The sequence below is a fragment of the Callithrix jacchus genome, chromosome 3, assembly GCF_049354715.1.
Source record: "Callithrix jacchus isolate 240 chromosome 3, calJac240_pri, whole genome shotgun sequence".
Lineage (NCBI taxonomy): Eukaryota > Metazoa > Chordata > Mammalia > Primates > Cebidae > Callithrix > Callithrix jacchus.
In genome coordinates this window covers 110832093-110856161 of record NC_133504.1, presented here as the reverse complement: position 1 = coordinate 110856161, position 24069 = coordinate 110832093, and the positions used below count along the sequence as shown (strand labels likewise).

Sequence of the window (24069 nt, the reverse complement as noted above, 5' to 3'; positions counted from 1 at the left end):
AAGACTGATGCATTTCTTCTAAAACTCATTCCTTAGAGAGAGAGGCAGAAATAGAAGTACTTCATCTCTTAGCCAAAGCAAGAACTTTAAGACAGAAGGAAGAGCCTGGTGCAGTGGCGCATGCCTGTAGTTCCAGCTACTCGGGAGGCTGAGGTGGAAGGATCACTTGAGCCCAGGAATTCTGGGCTGTAGTATACTATGCCGATCAGGTGTCCGCAACAAGTTTGGCATAAATATGGTAGCCTCCCAGGAGCGGGGAACCACCTGGTTACCTAAGGAGGGGTGAACCAGCCCAGGTCAGAAACGGAGCAGGTCAAAAACTCCTGCGCTGATCAGTGGTAGGATCCCACCTGTGAGTACCCACTGCACTCCAGCATGGGCAACATAGCGAGACCCCATCTCTGTAAAAAAAAAAAAAAAAAAAAAAAGATGGAAGAGAGTTTACTCCAATAAAAGGGAAAAAATTGCTTGTGAAACATTCTTTATTTTCTAGGTTCATGGTGTGTCTTATTTTAGAATGGAACACTATTTGCCCGCCAGAGTGATAGAGAAACTTGATTTATCCTATATCAAAGAAGAGTTACCCAAATTGCATAATACCTATGTGGGAGCTTCTGAAAAAGAGACAGAGTTAGAATTTTTAAAGGTAAGTGGGGCAAGATTACAAATGATAAGCTTTGTATCTTTTTCAAGTAAGCAAGAAGTATTGGAGTACACATATCTAAAAGGTCAAGTACCAATAACTGATACTACGCATAATCTCATCTCATTTATTGCTGACTAAAATTGTGATATTCTAATTTCCATTTTGTAAAAGAGGGAAATGAGGCTCAAAGAGGAAATGTAATATTCCCAGAGTCAGTGGCTAATGTGTGGGGCAAATATGATTTGAACCCATATCTATCTGGCTATTAATCCAATACTTTTAGCTTATTCCATACTCTAAATCAAAATACATTATACAGAAGAAACAAATAAATTTAGTGAATGACTTGATATAAGAGGCAAGTTCATACTGATTCTAGAATTCTTTTGCTTTTTCTCAAAAGTTTTCAAATTCAGTTACATCCTTTAAAATGATCTCCTTTGACTGCATGTCTCACATCTAGGTCACACTGATGCAAGAGGTGGGCTCCCAAGGTCTTGGGCAGCTCTGCCCCTGTAGCTTTGCAGGATATAACCCAACTCATGGGCTGCTACTGAGTATCTGCAGCTTTTCCAGGTGCATGGTGCAAGCTGTTGGTGGATCTACCATTCTAGGGTCTGGAGGACAGTGGTCTTCTAACAACTCCACTAGGTGGTGCCCCAGTAGGGACTCTATATGGGGGCTCCAACTCCACATTTCCCTTTCATACTGCCCTAGCAAAGGTTCTCCATGAGGGCCCCACCCCTGCAGCAAACTTCTCCCTGAAATCCAGGCATTTCCATACAGCCTCTAAAATCTAGGCAGAGGTTCCCAAACCTCAATTCTTGACTTCTGTGAACCCACAGGCTGAACACCATGTGGAAGCTGCCAAGGCTTGGGGCTTCCACCCTCTGAAGCAACAGCCCAAGTGGTACCTTGGCCCCTTTTAGTCACCACCAGAGCAGCTGAGACGCAGTGCACCAAGTCCCTAGACTCTACACAGCAGAGGAGCCCTGGGCCCCACCCATAAAACCATTTTTTCCTTCTAAACCTGCAGGCCTGTGATGGGATGGGCTGCCACAAAGATCTCTGACATGCCCTGGAGACCTTTTCCCCATTGTCTTGGTGATTAACATTTGGCTCCTTGTTACTCATGCAAATTTCTGCAGCGAGCTTGGATTTCTCAGAAAATGGGTTGTTGTTGTTTTTTTAATTTACTATCACATTGTTAGGCTGCACAGTTTCCAAACTTTTATGCCCTGTTTCTCTTTTAAAATGGAATGCCTTCAAGGTACCCAAGTCACACCTTGAATGCTTTGCTGTTTAGAAATTTGTTCCACCAGATACCCTAAATCATCTCTCTCAAGTTTAAAGTTCCAAAAATCTCTAGGGAAGGGACAAAATGTTGCCAGTCTCTTTGCTAAAAAAAATGATAATAACGAGTCATCTTTGCTCCAGTTCCCAACAAGTTCCTCATCTCCACCTGAGACCACCTCAGCCTGGACCTCGAAGCCATTTAGTCTCTAGGAAGTTCCAAACTTTCCCACATTTTCCTGTCTTCCTCTGAGCCCTCGAAACTGTTCCAGCCTCTGCCTCTTACCCAGTTCCAAAGTCACCTCCACATTTTCAGGTATCTTTTCAGCAATGCTCCACTCTGCTGGTACCAATTTACTGTATTAGTATATTTTCACACTGCTGATAAAGACATACCTGAGACAGGACAATTTACAAAGAGAAAGGTTTAATGGACTTACAGTTCCATGTGGCTGGGGAGGCCTCACAATCATGGCAGAAGGTGAAAGGCATGTCTGACATGGCAGCAGGTAAGAGAAGAGAGCTTGTACAGGGAAACTCCCCTTTTTTAAACCATCAGATCTTATGAGACTTATTCACCATCAAGAGAACAACACAGGAAAGATCTGCCCCCATGACTCAGTTACCTCCCGGTGGGTCCCTTCCATAACACATGAGAATTCAAGATGAGATTTGGGTGGGGACACAGCCACACCATATAATACGGTTTCATTATCTTTGTGTCACCATTTACCAAAGTGTATTGCTATGGTATTGTATTATTCCAACAGGTCTGCCAGAGACTGACAGAATATGGAGTTCATTTTCACCGAGTGCACCCTGAGAAAAAGTCACAAACAGGAATATTGCTTGGAGTCTGTTCTAAAGGTGTCCTTGTGTTTGAAGTTCACAATGGAGTTCGCACATTGGTCCTTCGCTTTCCGTGGAGGGAAACCAAGAAAATATCTTTTTCTGTATGTCCATTTAATCTCCTTTTATTATATTTTCAAATGATATTACCAACTTCCAATGTAACATATTAACAGACTTTCCTTAGACCCTGCCATTCAGTGGGGCTAACACATCTTAATGCTATTTGACTCTTCCTTTGTAGTTGTGGAAAGTATTATTGAGATTTTATTTATGTCTGGTTTTTTCAACAGGTGATTTTTAAAAGATTATTACACATTCCTAGCTGGTTATATGCTCAATTAACTTTAGTTAAATTACAACCAAGTTGAATTCTCTGAGTAAGTCAGAACTTATTCTAGAGTTATAACTTCTTACATGGAAAAATCTTCCTAATGTTTTTAAGATAGATAATTATCTTAACCCTAGTGAACCTTGTCTGGCCCAATAGTAGACCCCCCCTCATAGCAACTGTTATTTGAATCTCAGAGGTACAGAGACTTACTGGATTTTACGAACTAGTCTCAGGACTTTCTGCAGCTTTAGATTTTTAGTGTACAATTTCTATAAAGTTAGAAAGTGATTTTTGGAAAATATGTTTATGGAAGATAGTGAACAATAAAGGCATATTTTGATCTTGGACCTAGTTGGGATATCTGAACATTAAAGTTCCATTGGCAGACTTCAGAGATGAATAAAAAATATTAATATGTTCAGATATTTTCCTAATGGTATTCAGGAACGACTAATACCTTTAGTTCATATTTAGGCTAAAATATAATCTCAGCAAAACAGTGTTTATAAAGTTACCAAGATCCTGATGGATCTGGATAATCTTCAACCCCGAGACCATTTCTAGGCCTAAAGGTTAGTTGATTGGTTTCCTCTGAAACCCAGAGGTATCACTAAGATTGCCAGATAATGTGTTCTCTGGACCACCCACATCTTCTCAAGATTGTCAGGACCAGGAAATTACTTCGGTTTAATTTATCTTTCCCCAGCAGAAATACTGGCAGAGCCCATGTCTGAAGAAACCTTAGATTAAGTACAAATCCAGCTTAGACTGTTTTGCAAAGGCAACAAGTCATAATCACACAGCATTTAGCTCTATCTAATTTGCCAAGCTACCACACTAACCCCCATCTATAGAACTAGCCATGATTAGTTCATTTTTAAAGATCTACAAGAATACAGACTAGATCACATTCCCATGTAAATTATTCCTGTATTTAATAGCATTCATTTATCCTGAAGTTCTTTCTCTAACACAGAACTCTGTTTTTTTTTTAACCCTTCTTTTTTCTTCTACTAACCTCTGGGGAGATAGGAAAGTTACCATTTGGTCTTCTCATCTCTCACAACTGAGTTCTCTCAAGCACATTTCTTATCCAGTCATCCATTAGCATTTGGAGAGATTCAAATATTCTTTGAAACTATGCATCCTTCTTAGATATTAAATCATCTATGCTATCACTTTTCATAATTAATATGAACCTCTAACCTATCTTTGGCATTTTGTGTGTGTGATCTTTTCTGCCTTTGGGTGTTTTATTATAGGTACAGGTTCTGTAGTTCTTTTGACTGATCAACTAAGGAGATTATTATCTTAATGTTAATGCTTGAATCAGTGAGGGATTTTTGCAACTATGGAATTCAGTGTCTTTGCAAATTCCTTGATAGTGGTTAAATGTTATGTTTGTTAGGGGAAAAAAAGTGTTCTGCGAGTATTTGAAGAGTTACTGGGTATACTACTGATAATCAAGACTCTAGTTTGTTGCTACTGTGTATTTAGCTCCTCTCTAATACTTACTGATTTCTGTTTCTAACAAGGAAAACAGGTTTAATCCCATTGGCAACAATATCTAGCTAGAATTTAACAATGTTGTTTTATTTCTATTGCATTTATTATATTTTTTATTGCATTTTAGGTTTTGGGGTACATGTGCAGAACATGCAAGACATTTGCATAGGTACACACATGGCAGTGTGTTTTACTGCCTTTCTCCCCTTCACCCACATTTGGCGTTTCTCCCCAGGCTATCCCTCCCCAGCTCCCCCTGCCCACTGTCCCTCCCCTCTTCCCCCCAATAGACCCCAGTGTTTGGTACTCCCTTCCCTGTGTCTATGTGTTCTCATTTTTCATCACCCACCTATGAGTGAGAATATGCGGTATTTCATTTTCTGTTCTTGTGTCAGTTTTCTGAGAATGATGTTCTCCAGATTCATCCATGTCCCTACAAATGACATGAACTCATCATTTTTGATTGCTGCATAATATTCCATGGTGTATATGTGCCACATTTTCCCAATCCAGTCTATCATTGATGGGCATTTGGGTTGGTTCCAGGTCTTTGCTATTGTAAACAGTGCTGCAATGAACATTCGTGTGCATGTGTCCTTATAGTAGAACGATTTATAGTCCTTTGGATATATACCCAGTAATGGGATTGCTGGGTCAATTGGAATTTCTATTTCTAAGGCCTTGAGGAATCGCCACACTGTCTTCCACAACGGTTGAACTAGTTTACACTCCCACCAACAGTGTAAAAGTGTTCCTATTTCTCCACATCCTCTCCAGCATCTGTTGTCTCCAGATTTTTTAATGATCGCCATTCTAACTGGCGTGAGATTGTATCTCAATGTGGTTTTGATTTGCATCTCTCTGATGACCAGTGATGATGAGCATTTTTTCATGTTTGTTGGCCTCATGTATGTCTTCTTTCGTAAAGTGTCTGTTCATATCCTTTGCCCATTTTTGAATGGGCTTGTTTGTTTTTTTCTTGTAAATTTGTTTGAGTTCTTTGTAAATTCTGGATATCAGCCCTTTGTCAAAGGGGTAAACTGCAAACATTTTTTCCCATTCTGTTGGTTGCCGATTCACTCTAGTGACTGTTTCTTTTGCCATGCAGAAGCTGCGGAGTTTGATTAGGTCCCATTTGTCTATTTTGGCTTTTGTTGCCAATGCTTTTGGTGTTTTGTTCATGAAGTCCTTGCCTACTCCTATGTCCTGGATGGTTTTGCCTAGATTTTCTTCTAGGGTTTTTATGGTGCCAGGTCTTATATTTAAGTCTTTAATCCATCTGGAGTTAAGATTAGTGTAAGGTGTCAGGAAGGGGTCCAGTTTCTGCTTTCTGCACATGGCTAGCCAGTTTTCCCAACACCATTTGTTAAACAGGGAATCCTTTCCCCATTGCTTGTTTTTGTTAGGTTTATCAAAGATTGTATGGTTGTAGATATGTTGTGTTGCCTCCAATGCCTCTGTTCTGTTCCATTGGTCTATATCTCTGTTTTGGTACCAGTACCATGCTGTTTTAATTACTGTAGCCTTGTAGTATACTTTGAAATTCGGTAGTGTGATGCCCCCCGCTGTGTTCTTTTTGCTTAAAATTGACTTGGCTATGCAGGCTCTCTTTTGGTTCCATATGAAGTTCATGGTGGTTTTTTCCAGTTCTGTGAAGAAAGTCAATGGTAGCTTGATGGGGATAGCATTGATTCCGTAAATTACTTTGGGCAGTATAGCCATTTTCATGATATTAATTCTTCCTAACCATGAACATGGAATGTTTCTCCATCTGTTTGTGTCCTCTCTTATTTCATTGAGCAGTGGTTTGTAGTTTTCCTTGAAGAGGTCCCTTACGCTCCTTGTGAGTTGTATTCCTAGGTATTTTATTCTTTTTGTAGCAATTGTGAATGGCCGTTCGTTCTTGATTTGGCTCTCTTTAAGTCTGTTATTGGTGTATAGGAATGCTTGTGATTTTTGCACATTGATTTTATATCCTGAGACTTTGCCGAAGTTGCTTATCAGTTTCAGGAGTTTTTGGGCTGAGGCGATGGGGTCTTGTTGGTATACTATCATGTCGTCTGCAAATAGAAACAATTTGGCTTCCTCCTTTCCTATTTGAATACCCTTTATTTCTTTTTCTTGCCTGATTGCTCTGGCTAGAACTTCCAGCACTATATTGAATAGGAGTGGTGACAGAGGGCATCCTTGTCTAGTGCCGGATTTCAAAGGGAATGCTTCCAGTTTTTGCCCATTTAGTATGATATTGGCTGTTGGTTTGTCATAAATAGCTTTTATTACTTTGAGATATGTTCCACCGATACCGAGTTTATTGAGGGATTTTAGCATAAAGGGCTTTTGAATTTTGTCAAAGTCCTTCTCTGCGTCAATTGAGATAATCATGTGGTTTTTGTCTTTGGTTCTGTTTATGTGGTGAATTACGTTTATAGACTTGCGTATGTTGAACCAACCTTGCATTCCCGGGATGAATCCTACTTGATCATGATGGATAAGTTTTTTGATGTGCTGTTGCAATCAGCTTGCCAGTATTTTATGGAAGATTTTTGCATCCATGTTCATCATGGATATTGGCCTGAAGTTTTCTTTTCTTATAGGGTCTTTGCCTGGTTTTGGTAGAAGGATGATGTTGGTTTCATAAAATGATTTGGGAAGTGTTCCCTCTTTTTGGATTATTTGAAATAGTTTCAGAAGGAATGGTACCAGCTCTCTTTGTGTGTCTGGTAGAATTCGACTGTGAACCCATCTGTACCTGGGCTTTTTTTGTGTGGTAGGCTCTTAATTGCTGCCTCAACTTCAGACCTTGTTATTGGTATATTCATAGTTTTGGCTCCTCCTGGTTTAGGCTTGGGAGGACACAGGTGTCCAGGAATTTATCTATTCTAAGTTTACTAGTTTATGTGCATAGAGTTGTTTGTAATATTCTCTGATGATGGTTTGAATTTCTGTGGAATCTGTGGCGATTTCCCCTTTATCATTTTTTATTGCATCTATTTGGTTGTTCTCTCTTTTCTTTTTAATCAATCTGGCTAGTGGTCTGTCTATTTTGTTGATCTTTTCAAAAAACCAGCTCTTGGATTTATTGATTTTTTGAAGGGTTTTTTGTGTCTCTGTCTTCTTCAGTTCAGCTCTGATCTTAGTTATTTCTTGTCTTCTGCTAGGTTTTCAGTTTTTTTGATCTTGCTCCTCTAGTTCTTTCAATTTTTATGATAGGGTGTCAATTTTGGATCTCTCCACTCTTCTCATATGGGCACTTATTGCTACATATTTTCCTCTAGAGACTGCTTTAAATGTGTCCCAGAGATTCTGGCATGTTGTGTCTTCATTCTCATTGGTTTCGAAGAACTTCTTTATTTCTGCCTTAATTTCATTGTTTATCCAGTCAACATTCAAGAGCCAGTTGTTCAGTTTCCATGAAGCTGTGCGGTTCTCAGTTAGTTTCTGAATTCTGAGTTCTAACTTGATTGCACTACGGTCTGAGAGACTGTTTGTTATGATTTCAGTTGTTTTACATTTGCTGAGGAGTGCTTTACTTCAAATTATGTGGTCAATTTTAGAGTAGGTGTGATGTGGTGCCGAGAAGAATGTATTTTCTGTGGATTTGGGGTGGAGAGTTCTGTAAATGTCTATCAGGTTTGCTTATTCCAGATCTCAGTTCAAGCCCTGGATATCCTTGTTGATTTTCTGTCTGGTTGATCTGTCTAATATTGACAGTGGAGTGTTAAAGTCTCCCATTATTATTGTGTGGGAGTCTAAGTCTCTTTGTAAGTTATTAAGAACTTGCCTTATGTATCTGGGTGCTTCTGTATTGGGTCCATATATATTTAGGATCATTAGCTCTTCTTGTTGTATCTATCCTTTTACCATTATGTAATGACCTTCTTTGTGTCTTTTGATCTTTGTTGCTTTAAAGTCTATTTTATCAGAGATGAGAATTGCAACTCCTGCTTATTTTTGCTCTCCGTTTGCTTGGTAAATCTTCCTCCATCCCTTTATTTTGAGCCTTTGTGTATCCTTGCATGTGAGATGGGTTTCCTGGATACAGCACACTGATGGGTTTTGGATTTTTATCCAATTTGCCAGTCTGTGTCTTTTGATTGGTGCATTTAGTCCATTTACATTTAGGGTTAATATTGTTATGTGTGAATTTGATACTGCCATTTTGATGCTAGCTGGCTGTTTTGCCCGTTAGTTGATGTAGATTCTTCATTTTGTTGGTGCTGTTTATCATTTAGTGTGCTTTTGGAATGGCTGGTACTGGTTGTTCCTTTCTATGTGTAGTGCCTCTTTCAGGAGCTCTTGTAAAGCAGGCCTGGTGGTGACAAAATCTCTGAGTACTTGCTTGTTCACAAAGGATTTTATTTTTCCTTCACTTCTGAAGCTCAGTTTGGCTGGATATGAAATTCTGGGTTGAAAGTTCTTTTCTTTAAGGATGTTGAATATTGGCCCCCACTCTCTTCTTGCTTGTAGAGTTTCTGCCGAGAGATCTACTGTGAGTCTGATGGGCTTCCCTTTGTGGGTGACCCAACCTTTCTCTCTGGCTGCCCTTAATATTTTCTCCTTCATTTCAACCCTGGTGAATCTGACGATTATGTGCCTTGGAGTTGCTCTTCTTGCAGAGTATCTCTGTGGTGTTCTCTGTATTTCCTGGATTTGAGTGTTGGCTTGCCTTGCTAGGTTGGGGAAATTTTTCTGGATAATATCCTGAAGAGTATTTTCCAGCTTGAATTCGTTCTCTTCGTCCCCTTCTGGTACACCTATCAAACGTAGGTTAGGTCTTTTCACATAGTCCCACATTTCTTGAAGACTTTGTTCATTCCTTTTTGCATTTTTTTCCTCTAATCTTGGTTTCTCGTTTTATTTCATTGAGTTGATCTTCGACCTCTGATATTCTTTCTTCTGCTTGGTCAATTCGGCTGTTGAAACTGTGCATGCTTCGCAAAGTTCTCATGTTGTGTTTTTCAGCTCCTTCAATTCATTCATATTCCTCTGTAAGTTATCCATTCTTGCTATCATTTCCTCGAATCTTTTTTCAAGGTTCTTAGTTTCTTTGCATTAATTTAGAACATGTTCTTTTAGCTCACAGAAGTGTCTCATTACCCACCTTCTGAAGTCTGATTCCGTCATTTTGTCACAGTCATTCTCCGTCCAGCTTTGTTCCCTTGCTGGTGAGGAGTTTTGGTCCTTTGTAGGAGGCAAGGTGTTCTGGTTTCAGGTGTTTTCCTCCTTTTTGCACTGGTTTCTTCCCATCTTTGTGGATTTATCCACCTCTCGTCTGAGTAGTTGCTGACTTTTCGATTGGGTCTCTGAGTGGACACTCAGATTGTTGATGATAAGGTATTTCTGTTACTTGGTTTTCCTTCTACCAGTCTAGCCCCTCTGCTGTATGGCTGCTGAGGTCCACTCCAGGCCCTGCTTGTCTGCGGTACACCTGTAGCAGCTGCAGAACAGTGAGGGATGCTACCAGTTTCTTCTTCTGCTATCTTTGTCCGAGAATGATGCCCGCCTAATGTCAGTCTGATCAGTCCTTTTTGAGGTGACTCTGGATATACAGGGGTCAGGGAGCTGCTTGAGGAGATGGTCTGTACTTTATAGGAGCTGAAGTACTGAGCTGTGAGCTCCGTTGTTCATTCACGGCTGTTAGGCTGCTACGTTTATGTCTGCTGCAGCAGAACTCTTAAAACCCCTTTTTTTCCTCAGATGCTCTGTCTTGGGGAGTTGGGGCTTTCTTTATGAGTGTTGGTTGCACTATCCTGCCCAGCTAGCAGGCAGTCTAGTCCCTATTTGCCTGCCGAGGCTCCGCCCTGCTGATGTGGGGTCTGCCCTGTTGCTGCAAGCTCTGCCGCGGGCTCCGCCCTGTGGCAGAGTCTCTCTGTTATGGCGGGTTGCCTCGGCAATGGCAGGCTGCATCAGCAATGGGAGCGTACCTCAGTAGGGGTGGATTGCCTCGGTAATAGTGGATGCCCCTCCCCCACCGAGCTGCACCATCCTGGGTTCAGCTGTGACCACAGTGAAACTCTACACCTGGAGCATTTTGAATTGCCGTTTTGTTTGTCCCTGTGGGGGTGAAACCCACTGAGCCTGCTTGCCTAGCTCCCTGCCTCAGAGCGCCTTTCTTTTTTTTTTTTTTTTTAAGTTGAATGGATGGCTCTCTCTCAGGTGTTTCGGTCACTTGCTGTTAGGACACCGGGATCTGTGTGATTGCCCATGCAGCGACCCACTGCACTGGCTCAAACGCCACTTTCCAGGAATCTCCTGGTCTGGCTCACTGTCCAAGTCCCATTTAATCAGATGGATATGCTAATCTGCCCTCCCAAATCTCAGATTGCCGGTTTAGCAGGGCACCTGGACCAGTGTGTTTTGTGCAGATTGTTGCAGAGTGCTGCTGCGCTGTGGCGCCAGCCAAAGCGGCTGCAACAGCCAAAACAGCTGCACTTGTGTCCCGTGTCTCTCCATTCTGTGGGCAACAAAGATCCGTCTGGAAATGCGGCTTTGACTCACCCTCTGCATGTTCACTGAGAGCTGTGATCCTGAGTTGTTCTTACCTCACCATCTTGAACGCGCACACATTTATTATATTTTTATAGCTGGATTCTATTTACGGCAATTGGTGCTGGTTTTCTATTTACAGTTGTGTTATAAAGTTTCTTTAAAGTGAATCTATATAAGTAAGAAAAGTCAATTGAAAATTTTATAAATAAACAAGGCCAGAAATAGTAAAAATGACATCTACATGATTGAAGTTTGGGTAATACTTTGTTACTTTAACTTTTGTAAGCCCACTAAATTTGGCTTTTCCATCCCTATTTCCACATTTGAAGTAAAGACAAGGGACACAAAGTAGAATAATCTGCACAGTAGCCAAGAGCTAGAGTACAATCTAACTGGACTTAAGTGATTCTCCAGAGACATTAGTATTTTAAGTCTGGTCTTTTAAGGAATGGTATTTAACACTGGTCTTTTAAGGCATGGATCACCTGCAAGCCTCACCATATAGGTCACAAATTTGAGAATGCTCTCTTCCACAAGAGATATTCATTTTTCAAGAAATATCAGAGAGATAAAGCTGATTTGTGATTCTCCTACTTTCCCTATATTTGGCACAAACACCATCTCTAAATATCAATGTGTTTTATCTCTCAACCAAACAGTTACGTTATCAGTACCTCTTCATCTCACATTTTCTTTAATTTTCCACTACTTCTACTCAGCCATTATGCCACGCAGACTCTACTTAACTGAATTGCAGCTCTTACCATTATATATTAATAAAAAACATTTTGTTAAACTTTTTTTTAACCCAATAGAGTAGAACACATATTTCTTATTTCTTTTTCAAATGGTTTTGGTGTTTGTAAACATTACCATATATTCAAAATATCAATAAACTTATCAGAGGAATTCATTTCTTTTGTTGATGACTGATATATAAAATCTAGATTTAGGCTACAATTTCTGAAAGTGGCAAACAATATTAATTTATTTCTTGCATTTGTTTAAAATAATACATGTGCCATATATTGACTTTTCAGTCAGCAACTGACCACAAGCAATGGTGGTCCCATAAGATTATAATGTTGTATCTTCACTATACCTTTTCTGTGTTTAGATACATATTACACAAACTGTTGCCTACAATATTCAGTATGGTAGCATGCTGTACAGGTTTGAAGCCTAGGAGCAATAGGCTACACCATATAGTCTAGGTGTGTAGTAGTAAGCCATCTCATCTATGTTTGTATAAGTACACTTCAGGATGTTTGCACACTGACAAAATCACCTAATGATGTATTTCTCAGAATGTATCTTTATTGTTAAGTGATACATGCCTATATATGATTATATTTATATTAGATGTAAGTCAAGGAATACCCAGTGCCTGGTAACAGGAAGTACAAATAATATCTCCACTTATTAATTATAATTATGAATACTTTTGGTTAATATTGTAGAAAAAGAAAATCACATTGCAAAATACATCAGATGGAATAAAACATGCCTTCCAGACAGACAACAGTAAAGTATGCCAGTACCTGCTGCACCTCTGCTCTTCTCAGCATAAGTTCCAGCTACAGATGAGAGCAAGACAGAGCAACCAAGATGCCCAAGATATTGGTAAGGAGAAGCAGATTATTTCAGATGACTCCTTGGAATATGCATAATTTTTGACACCGAGTTTTAAAATAACTTTCATGTGTAGGATGAAAAATTACAATGTATATACATGTTAAATCAAGTCTATAAAGGTGTCACAAATGCAGGCAATATTTCAGTTGAATGTTCACCCTGAGAGAAGACTCCTAGGGAGTACCTGTTTAAATGTCCATTTTATACTTAGCAACAATAGGCTAGTTGATGTAAACATTATGTAAGTTTGGGCTATGTTCTCCACCCTTGGTAAACTTTTCAATATTTGGAAAGGTAAGACCACCATGCTTGAAACAGTAATATACAATAGAAGTTCAGGATTTCAATAACAGATTATATTGTACAAACTTTGTGATCTATACTATCAGAAAAACAGGGAAATCCGAGGCTAGAGTGCTGAACAGGTGGCCCTTGAATTGGATATAAAGGATAAAAATAATACAAGTAGTTTGTAGATAAATGGAAGGGCTTCACAGATGAGGGAAAGAACACAGGAAACAAGGGAGAGGATGAGGGAAGTATGCACCCAGAACAGGACAGTGAAGAGACACACTTTCTGGGTGGCAGATTTACCACCTATTAGTTTTTCTTGGGTACATCCCTGTTCTGAGATTGAGACGAGTAATCATAGTACCCAATACAAATGGTCGGATGAATGGTTTTACTTTCTTTTGAAAAGGAGCCAGCAGAAAAAGAACTAATCTGACTCTGAAAAAATACCTCAATCGGAACTGAAATATCTAAAGCGTACTCTGCAGTTAGAGATTAAAATTATACAGAATCTAATTCTGCATAGTAAATTCTTATAGGTGTAAGTGAAACAGTCAGAAGTATGTGATTAAAAAATTGAATGGAATAGCACTGATGACCTTGTGCAGCAGGGTCCTATGAATTCTTTACCCAAACTCTCACATTCAGAAAATATTTTCTCCATAGGACCAGACTAGGGCAATGGCAACCTATGACTAGATGTTTCTAAACATTTCAGAATCATGATGGGGGTGGAGGTTGTATGCTGATTTAAAATGAAGTTTCCAGGAACCTATATAGAACTCAGAGAGCTACAGTCTTTGGGAATTCGGTCCCTAGAATCTGCACTTTAACAGGCTTTCCTCAGTAATGATTTTTACACATGCTAAAGTACAATAATCACTGCTATAAAGTAATCTCATTATTCTTTTTCTGCTTTGCTCTGCTAGAAAGTTTATATGCTCTTATACATTTTCATATTATAGTGAAATATCAGACCTATTAAAGCTGATGCTATCAGCATTCCTACTTTGACTAATATTCTATTCAGTACAATCCATAACAGTTGAAGGTTACTTCACTATAGTTGTAGTATAGTTAACAGAATCAGAAGATAAAAGTTCAAAATTAGTCTCTCATTCTCAATATTTCTTATACTGAAGAACAATGTGGTACAGCATTTAAGAGCATGAGCTCTGGAACCAAACTGCCAGTGTCAAACAAGGCTCTGTTACTTATAAGCCCTAAAACCTTGGGCAAGCTACTTAAACTCTTTGCCTTAGTTACTTCATCTATAAAATGATTACCTTAAGATAATACCTATATCAGAAAGTTGTACAAAGGAAATGAATTCATACATGTAGAGCCCTTTAAAACTACCTGGCACAAAGTATTCAGTAAATACTTACTGAAGTATTCATTATCATTTTAGTCGTCACCATCATCAACATTGTTTTACCACTAGAAGATAGTACTACTACTATGCTATATACCACTATACTATGTCATAGCGGTAGTAGCAGCAGCAGCAGTAGTAGCAGATGAATGAATGACCTTAGGAAATTAAGTGACTTTTTGAAATCTCAATCTCTTCATGGAGTGGGGGTGGGGATAATGTTGTGTATATATCACAGGTTTACCCCCAGGATAACAACAGCCATGTATCATTGCCCTCATTTGTAAAAGCACTTTAAGATGGTGTGATCTATATCTTTCCCATTGGCTTATAAGTAACTATCTGCCTATTTATTTGTACTACAAGTGAAAACAACTGATGTGATCTGTGAGATGTTAATGGGCTAACAAATGTATGCTATTGCTTTAGAGTCATAGAATATTGGTGCAAGAAAGAACCTTAGAAGTAATTAAATTCAAAATTTTACTGATGGTTAAACAGGTTCAGAGAAGATAGTGTTTTGTCCTCACGTCATATATAGAGGTCATATCTCTTAATTCCTAATCCAGTACACTTTGATGAGTTTCCCAAGAACTGATTTGCATGGATTTAAGATTAATAATCAATTATTGAGCATTTACTATTTGTAAGTCCAGAATACTATGGGATAAGAGAATAAATGAAGTCCCTCTCCTCAAAGAGAATATGATTAAGTTGACGATATAAGGAAGCACAAAATGGTACAAGGGACTGAACAATAGCAGAAACAGAGATTAGGAACTATGGCCTGCAGACTGCGTGTGGAGCTAGCAAGCCTTTGTGTTCAAATTTGAAACACAACTATTAACATACAGGTCCATTCTAGTCTGTGTTGGAGTACTTTCCAGGTACAAAGCAGTAGGAAAGACCAGATAAATGGATGGTTTATGATCCTATCCCATATCCAAGAGCAGGCAACAAATGGATTTGAATATATCATACTCCCTAATATGTTCACAAAATCAACTAAACTGAGCCTTATTTCTGCCAAAATTTGGTCTACATTTTCCTTAAGGATGAAGAAATCTATTGGATGTTAGAGGCATTCTCTTCTGAAGACTCCATTTTGCTTCTTTGATTACAGGATGCTCATAAAGTAAATGAAAATAGAATAGTGTAATCTGCTGTAATAAAAGCTTTATATTTTAAGGTAAAGATGATAATGGGAATTTTTGACGAAGGCGGTTTTTTTTAAGTCTTTTTTTTTTTTTAAGGTCTTATTTTAACTTGGTGCCCACTTCCACTTCAGAGAGAGATTATTGAATTTTCCTAGTGACAATAAGACATGTTTCTTTAAACTTCATCCTGATGCATGAATATTAAAAGCCTTTAATGTCTTCCTACCTCTTTATGCCTGAGAGAAAATATCAATGATTGATCTTCCTAGGAAGTAGAAGAAAAATAAAACAATCCAAGAATCTAAGTCAGTAATTACTTGATATTTTCTTTCTTCCTCCTCCCCTCCTTTCCTCCCTCCCTTCCTTCTCTTTCTCCTCCTCCTCCTCCTCCTTTTCCTTCATGTTCATCATCACCATGATGATCATCATCACCTGGGACCCTTGAGGGAGACGTTTTCTTTATAAAAGGAAGTTTTAGAGCTGTGGTATATAGCAGTCAAACTTAATTCCATGTAGAATGCAACAACATAGAATTGCTGCTTTCCAGAGGGGATCAAAGGGATCCTTGTGATATGGATCAAAAACTACATGAAAAACTAAATCATTTGAAATCCTATGCTCCCGTTCTTCATTTACATATGTTGCAATGCTGTTGTTGTTAGCCTCAAATATTAAAATATCAGTGTGACAATTGTTCCTACAAAATATCATAGCCAAACACTTGTTATAAAGTATCTCTAAATTTAGCCTCTATAAAACAACTTTGGATGTATATTTGAAGTGAAAGAAATTGAAGCATAAAGAGACACCCAGCACCCTGATCATGTTAATTTACAGATACTAAAATATAGAGATTAATGCTGTTTGATTCTCCGATTCCTCTGTTGGCTCAGATAAATCATTAAGACAGCAAGATGAGAAGGTGGGTTTGGCATAGTGAAATAACAAAAGGAATAATTTGCCGTTTGTTTTTTGGTAACAGCATTATTGAGATATAATTCAATACCATACAATTCACCCATTTATAGTATGCAATTCACCATCACCACAATCTGCCTTAAGCTTTAAAAAAATGTGATAATTAAGAACAAGAACTATTTCTCTGAGCAAAACTCTGCATAGCTTCTCTTTCAGGTGTGTATTCACCATGTCAGCTCATCCAGGTTTCATCTCTCCCTCTCCCTATCCTTGGGTGTTGGGTGCAGATATTTTAGCAGAGACAGTACTAGGGTTGAAAATTTCTGTATTAAATGTTGTTCTCATTTCTAACTGAAACCTATAAGGAATTTGGTGTCAGCAAGCCTGAACCAAAAACATTGTTGAGTCCAAGAAAATCACTAGATGAAGCAGGAAATGTTGAATAGGCTGCAACTAAGAGAAAGCTAGTGATGAAGATATGATAATGAAAACGAGATCTTCAGCCCTCCTTTTTAAAACCCTCATTGCCACACTTTGAAAGCTATCTACTTATGCTGGCAATCGAAATAATTAAAAACTGCATGCTGCTTAATTATTAACATAATTATTCTCATAAAGGTACTGTGGCATTTCCATCATGTAAAGCAATCCTATTTCCTTATAGAGAGAGCTTCGTTTAGGAGCCTGAATCTCCAAGCAGAGTCTGTTAGAGGATTTAATATGGGACGAGCAATCAGCACTGGCAGTCTGGCCAGCAGCACCCTCAACAAACTTGCTGTTCGACCTTTATCAGTTCAAGCTGAGATTCTGAAGAGGCTATCCTGCTCAGAGCTGTCGCTTTATCAGCCATTGCAAAACAGTTCAAAAGAGAAGAATGACAAAGCTTCATGGGAGGAAAAGCCTAGAGAGATGAGTAAATCATATCATGATCTCAGTCAGGCCTCTCTCTATCCACATCGGAAAAATGTCATTGTTAACATGGAACCCCCACCACAAACCGGTGCAGAGTTGGTGGGAAAACCTTCTGACCAGATGGCAAGATCTGATGCAGAATCTTTGGCAGGAGTCACAAAACTTAATAAGTAAGAACATATTAACTAACCCAATTACATATTTGTAAATTCTACATTTCATACTTTTCTTTTTGTTTTGACGTTTTATTATTTTCACCATATTTTTTTACATTGACACTTCCCTCCTACCTTCCTTTTCCCTCTTCAGTTCAAAGTCTGTTGCAAGTTTAAATAGAAGTCCTGAAAGAAGGAAATATGAATCAGACTCATCCATTGAAGACCCTGGGCAAGCATATGTTCTAGGTCAGCAAAAACAAGCTTACCTTCTTTGTCCCATACCTCTTGCTCAGAGTGAGGTGAACAAGATCATCTTGATTGCCAAGAAATTACTTTGGGTTCCATGTCCTAATTGCCAAATCTGAATATAAATTTGAGGCTGCTTAAAATGCACCAAATCAAATTAACACTTGATTTAACAAGTGATTACTTCATAGTACAGACTGTTAGCTTCTCTTCTTTCCACCACCACTCCCCCTCTCCCCTCAGATAGTGTCTTACTCTTTCACCCAGGCTGCAGTACAGTGGAGTGATCATGGCTCACTGTAGCCTCAAACTCCCAGGCCCAAGTGATCCTTCTACTTCAGCCTTCTAAATAGCTGGGACTATAGGCATGCAGTACCACAACTGTCTAATTTTTTATATATTTTATTGAGACCAGGTTTTTATAATGTTGCCAAGGTTGGTCTTGAACTCCTGGATTCAAGGGATCTGCCCACCTTGGCCTCCCAAATTGCTGAGATGACAGGCATGAGCCACCACACCCAGTCTGTTAGCTTCTCTTGGTCACAGCAGCCATGACAGTTGTACTGAGACTGTCATGTGCCATTGCTTTGGATTACCTTTTGTGGCTTTTCCTTTCAAGCCTATGTAAATGAACTCTGGTCATGCTATAGTTTTAAAGAAACATTTACTTAGGATGCTTTCAGCTTAGCAGGAACAAAATTATCTCTAAAACTTTAGATAATTTTATGAAATATGCTATGACTGATAGGTAGAAATTCTTAGTTAAGTTTCTTTAAATACTCCCAACTAGCAGAGCATATTATTTAAGTGAAGGGGTGTGTGTGTGTATGCATTTGTGCATATAGGTGTATGCACATACACATGCTACCTTTTAAGACAAATAGTTCAGGTTTCCTGTTGCCTTATGTAACTTAAAAGGGAAACGCACTGGAGTCAATCTTTCAAAATGATGGCTATTTAAGCACAGAGATCTGAACTACTACTAAAATATGAAACAGCTTGGGAAACCAAAGGAAAACAAGGATTGTTTCCCTTCTGTTGTCTTACCAAACACTACTACTTAACTCCCTCCTTAGGCCCAAGGTTTGTTAATTTATCTCTAATTACCCAAAGTCTAAAAGCTTTTTTAATTCTATAATTGGATTCAGGGCATGTGGAGTAAATGAAGACAAAAGAGAACTCTGCATTATAATACATAAATATTTATGGAAGCAACATTATTAATGGAGGCTTTCACAGCTTTGAGAGATTATACTATCATCAATTTAAGTTCAGTCAGTTAAAAAAACTTAGATAAAACTGCAAATTTCATTCCAATGAATGAAAATAGGCTAGGATTGATTTGATCTTTTAGGAAATATTTTTCAAAGTGTGTTCACATATAATGGGGCCTCATACATTCTAAACTATTTTCATTACGAAGGCTTTGGTCTACATGAAAATTCATTACATATCAGAAGGAAAATATTCCATAGAAAACATAAAACACTCTTAAAAGGAAATTTTTCTGTATTTTTATTCATTATAACTGAATAATGAATTTTCTTTAACACTTGAACAAATAACTCATTTCAGTTTCATCTCATATTTGATATATCAAAATATTATCAGAAACAATATATTGGTATTTGAATTTATGCTGCAAACTAGTTATTACGCTTAGCTACTTTTTAAAATAGTAAAAATGCCTACTGGAGGATGTTTTTCAGTGTTAATACAAGATGTTGCTGCCTTATTGTTTTATTTTTATGAACTTATCAGAAGAAATTATTTTGATATCTAGCATCTGACCATCTTATGAAATGTCTAATAATTTAATTTATGCCACAGGAATGACTATGCATAGTTCTGGAAATTCTTCATTTCAAGTACCCTTAAAAGAAAATGGTAGGTTTACAAAATGTTTTTCCCCTCATTTCCATCATTTTTCTCTTTTCTTGTACCTTACTGAGATAGTCTTGGACCTAACAATGAAGAGTCTTAAGTTCTGTACCAGGGACTTAGTCTTAGATTGAAGTAAAAAGAGAGTTGTATTTTTCAGCATAATGGTGACGTAATGGGACCTCTGATTTAGGCTAATGTTGATGAAATGACAAATTAGAGATAAGGACACTAATTGGGAAGCTAAAATAATAGTTCTGTTGAGAGAGAATTTCTATTAAAGAGTTTTAACTGAGGCAGCTATTTTAAAGGGATTCTTGAGCTGAGTCTTAGGGAGAAAGGAGGATTTATTCAGATAGGACAATAAAGATAAGCATTCCAGATCAAGGGCATGGCATTGTCAGAGACATGGAATCATGAGAAAAGAGAGTTAGTGAACTGTGGGTGTCTCAGTATGGTGGCATGTGGGGGCCAGGGTGAAGTCTGAAAGCTAAGTAGAGACCAGTTTTTAATCTTATGCTAAATATTAGGAGGAGATTTTGAAGACTTTAAATGCTGAGTTTTTAATTTAGAAGGAATCTAAGAAACGAAATTGTAAGAAGAAGACCAGAAACGTCCAATGACTTGAAAATCAGTGGCTTCAAAATTTTTGGAATTTAGATTGCAAAGTATTTTCACATATATTATCTTATTTGATCTTTCTAACAACTGTCATGAGTAGAAAAGAATATTTTATTACTATCTGTATACTACTTTCCTCCAAAATGTGTGAGTCTTAGACTTTTAAAGTTGAAACAATCAAAAACCTGATAAGAGAGAAGCCATTATGTTAATTAAAATTACTAATACAGCTAAACTTGATGAAGTTGAAAATTTAGTTTCAGTATTCCTGTAGCCAAGGTAAAACAGAAGGCATGAGATTAGACTGCACTATATAGAATTGCTGGGGTTTTTTTTTTTTTAGGTCAAAACTGTAATACACCAAAGTATTCTTTTGTATAATTCTCATTCTCTAATAAAAATACACATACTAATTCTTTAACAGAGAAAAAAATTTCTTGGAATTAAAATTGCTTTTAAAAGTAAAACTACACGCAGTGTCTTAAATACTCACAGCAAATGAAAATGAGGCTTTTTCCTTCTCATTTTATTTTTGAATGCATCAATCCTCAAAAATATTTTAGGGCCTGTTATGAAAGAAAAAGTTGTTGAACTTATACTTGGGCCTAAATTGCTAATCCTGTTATGTAGCTTTCTAATGATCAAACTTGTTACATGAACTGAATTTAGAATGCCTATTATTATGTTCCCAGCACTGTTCTAAGCACTTTTTATTATTTCTCATTTAATGCCCAAAACAACCCTATAAGGTGGGTGTTAATGTTATTTTTTTTCACAAATGAGAAACCAAAGCATAGAGAGTTAAGTTGTGCAGAAGGTCACCAAGTTAGCAGGTGGTAGAGCCAAGATTTGAATAAAGGCAATCTGTTTCCAGAGTCTATGCCCTAATCTACTTTTTACACCTCCTCATAATGTGATCATGCCTTAGTAGTATTTCTCCCTGCTAAAACTTTGAAATAAGCTGGATAATAAGATTTGAATAAAGGCAATCTGTTTCCAGAGTCTATGCCCTAATCTACTCTTTACACCTCCTCATAATGTGATCATACCTTAGTAGTATTTCTCTCTGCTAAAACTTTGAAATAAGCTGGATAATAATCTATTCAAATAGGAGAATTTAAAATGTGTTTTAGCTTAGGTTATGATGAAAAAGAATATGAATGTACATTGTAGCCAATGAGCATGAATTTACATTGGGTAAGTTTCTCTATTTAAAGTTTCAGAAGCCTTATCATCCCACCTGCCCCATACAGTAGGGCCAATCCACCTTCATATAGAGGTATGCCTCATTCAACTTGCAAACAAGGCTATAATTTTCCTCAGACCTCTCTTTGTATCTGGCCAAGTAGCCCGAATTAGTACTCTGTTGAGAATCAAGTTTTCACATAGTAGAGCATGGCAAACATGTTTTTGCAAATAGTGTAAGGTTCAAAAAATAAAATTACTTGCCCATGCATCAAATATAGGACCTCTTACTCTAATTCCAGTGTTCTTCCTGCTGGTCAAGATTATCAGAGTAAAATTATAAATAAACATCAGTTAATATTAAATTATTCATCACTTAGAATGAGGATGAATGTATTATATTCTATCATACCTTTTATGGCCTCCAGAGATTCTTAAAGAATGTGAAATTTGATAGAAAAGATCAAAGAGAAAGTCATGATTCTTCTACTATCACACTTTGAAACAGTGATATGAAGAAGATTCTAATCCTTTGATTAATTGTGATTTCAAAAAAAAGTTATTCAACTTAGATAATCACACTGGTTTTTCTTTATAAGAGTAAAAACAAAGATATGTAAAACATTTCCAAAAATTATGTAAAATTTATTTTAATGTTTCTTGTTTTACTGTAATTATTATACAGCCATTAAAAAGCTAAGTTTTTCATACTGCTTCCTGAAGTGTCCAAATCACAAACTATAGATGGTCACCAACTTATCATGGTTTGACTTTACAGTGATGCAAAAGAAATAAGCATTCAGTAAAAATTTGACTTTGAATACCCTTACAACCCTTCTGTTTTTCCACTTTCAGTACAGTACAGTTTGTCACTTTCAGTAAATTATGGGATAGTCACCACTTTATTATAAAATAGGCTTTGTTTTAGATGATTTTGCCCAACTATAAGTTAACATAGTGTTCTGAGCATTTTTAAGTTATACTAGGCTAAAGCTAGGATGTTTGGTAGGTTAGATGGATTAAATGCATTTTTAACTTAGAATATTTTCAACTTTTGATGGGTTTGTTGGGATGTTTAAAACCTACCACAGTTAAGTACCTTTTTTTTTTTTTCCGAGACAGAGTTTTTTTGCTCGTTACCCAGGCTGGAATCTGGAATGCAATGGCACGATCTCGGCTCACTGCAACCTCCGCCTCCTGGGTTCAGGCAATTCTCCTGCCTCAGTCTCCTGAGTAGCTGGGATTACAGGCACACGCCACTGTACCCAGCTAATTTTTTGTATTTTTAGTAGAGACAGGGTTTCACCATGTTGACCGGGATGGTCTCGATCTCTTGACCTCGTGATCCACCCACCTTGGCCTCCCAAAGTGCTGGGATTACAGGCTTGAGCCACCGCGCCCGGCCCAGTTAAGTACCTTTTTATTCTTAGTTGGCATGAGAACCAGAGCAACTCAGCCATTATTCTCCTCAAGCCATTTTCTTTCTTCTTTCATTTTATTCTGTCGTTACTACTTGGGATTTTGCTTTTCTGGGAACTGTATGCCTAACGGACTTATTAAGTTACCTGCCATAGAATAGTGGATTTCATCAGTTTCCAAGCATTCCAATTCCTGAACAGTGGGTGATTAAATCTGAAACTTAAAGAAAGAAATGGAAATTCAAAGCAATGATCATCATTTAATCACTTTACAAAGCACTGTTCTCTCTTACCACCCCATCAATGTGGTCACTTTAAGGCTATTCTGATTTCAGTTCCTAATATGACCTCACCCCCTTGTTTTATTTCATTTTATGTGTTTTGTTCTGTGTCATTTTGTATTCATTCTAGCTAAAAACTAGGGCTAATTGGCTGTTTTTTGATAGGCATTAAATAATGGATGGTCTTTTGCTTAGAACCACCTAATATATAAGGTATTTCACACCATTGTCCAATGACACTTTTTGTAATTTAGTTAATAAAATTATTAGATATACTGAATTACTACTCTTATTGCTAATAACTAAGTTTGGGTCAAAAAGAAATGACAGAATAGGAATATATACACCACAGAGAGCTAGCAAACTTGCACCAAAACAGTGCAAGTATTGAGACACAAGGCACTCCTGAGAGGAAATTATTGTTATTGTTTTTTGAAATTAAAAGAATTTATTTCTAGAATATGAAGTGTCACATTTACATCATTTAAGTATCAATACAAGTTTTGTGACAAAATTACTGTTTGTTTTATGACATATTAATACAATTTTAAGTCCATGGGTGGTTATATGTTGTACAGAAATAAATTCTGTTTTCATAATGATTTGGTTGTTGCAAAAATACATATGAAGATTTAAGGAAATTCTGGCTTACAGTTTAGTGACGCCATAACCTCTTATTTTCAGAAAGCTTCTATACTCAGATCTATGTAGAGTTGAATTTGAAGATTTGATTTACAAAAATATCTTTCTAAATATGTTGAAAAAACTCACCACCACCTTCACACACAGACCAATTTTAACTATCATTGTAATTGATGTTAAGAAGGGTGTGTGTTTGTGTAAGTGCTTGAATTTCTAAGTAGATGAATTAACT

General features: G+C 37.5%; 1 protein-coding gene across 18 annotated transcripts in view; it reads left to right on the top strand.

Moving 5' to 3' along the window:
* PTPN13 (protein tyrosine phosphatase non-receptor type 13) overlaps positions 1–24069 on the top strand; it is a 215805-nt gene that overhangs the window by 131125 nt on the left and 60611 nt on the right. For 12 of the 18 annotated variants that reach the window (XM_078366891.1, XM_035294556.3, XM_078366889.1 and 9 more), the window contains 6 exons: positions 494–646; positions 2710–2892; positions 12578–12740; positions 17158–17575; positions 17715–17809; positions 19640–19696. In XM_078366891.1, coding sequence (XP_078223017.1) covers positions 494–646; positions 2710–2892; positions 12578–12740; positions 17158–17575; positions 17715–17809; positions 19640–19696 — 1069 coding nt within the window. The remainder of the gene's footprint in view (positions 1–493; positions 647–2709; positions 2893–12577; positions 12741–17157; positions 17576–17714; positions 17810–19639; positions 19697–24069) is intronic. The other 6 variants (XM_035294552.3, XM_035294551.3, XM_078366890.1 and 3 more) reach the window with 3 other exon arrangements.